This window comes from Octopus bimaculoides, chromosome 24, assembly GCF_001194135.2.
Source record: "Octopus bimaculoides isolate UCB-OBI-ISO-001 chromosome 24, ASM119413v2, whole genome shotgun sequence".
Lineage (NCBI taxonomy): Eukaryota > Metazoa > Mollusca > Cephalopoda > Octopoda > Octopodidae > Octopus > Octopus bimaculoides.
In genome coordinates this window covers 35676983-35677757 of record NC_069004.1, presented here as the reverse complement: position 1 = coordinate 35677757, position 775 = coordinate 35676983, and the positions used below count along the sequence as shown (strand labels likewise).

Here is a 775-nt window from a genome sequence, read left to right as displayed (position 1 = left end):
TGAACAACCAACAACAACCACTGAACAACCAACAACAACCACTGAACAACCAACAACAACCACTGAACAACCAACAACAACGACTGAACAACAATCAACAACCACTGAACTGACATCAACAACCACTGAACAACCAACAACAACCACTGAACAACCAACAACAACCACTGAACAACAACCAACAATCACTGAACAGACATCACCAAACACTGAACAGCCATCAACAACCACTGAACAGACATCAACAACCAATGAACAACCATCAACAACCACTGAACAGCCATCAACAACCACTGAACCACCATCAACAACCACTGCACAGACATCAACAACCAGTGAACAGACATCAACAACCACTGAACAGACATCAACAACAACTGAACAGACATCAACAACCACTGAACAACCATCAACAACAACTGAACAGACATCAACAACCACTGAACAACCATCAACAAGCACTGAACAGACATCAACAACCACTGAACAGCCATCAACAACCACTGAACAACAATCAACAACCACTGAACAAACATCAACAACCAGTGAACAGACATCAACAACCACTGAACAACCATCAACAACCAGTGACCAGACATCAACAACCACTGAACAGACATCAACAACCACTGAACAACCATCAAAAACCAGTGAACAGACATCAACAACCACTGAACAGACATCAACAACCACTGAACAACCATCAACAACCAGTGAACATACATCAACAACAACTGAACAGACATCAACAACCACTGAACAACCATCAACAACA

At 42.2% G+C, this 775-nt stretch overlaps 1 protein-coding gene across 1 annotated transcript in view; it reads left to right on the top strand.

Annotated features, from left to right (window-relative positions):
* Nucleotides 1-772, top strand: part of LOC106870304 (zonadhesin) — a gene marked incomplete at its 3' end in the record, with an annotated part of 9415 nt that extends 8643 nt beyond the window's left edge. The window contains exon 5 of the mRNA XM_052976301.1: nucleotides 3-772. Within this exon, the coding sequence (XP_052832261.1) occupies nucleotides 3-772 (770 nt within the window). The remainder of the gene's footprint in view (nucleotides 1-2) is intronic.
* Between the last annotated feature and the right edge of the window lie 3 nt (nucleotides 773-775).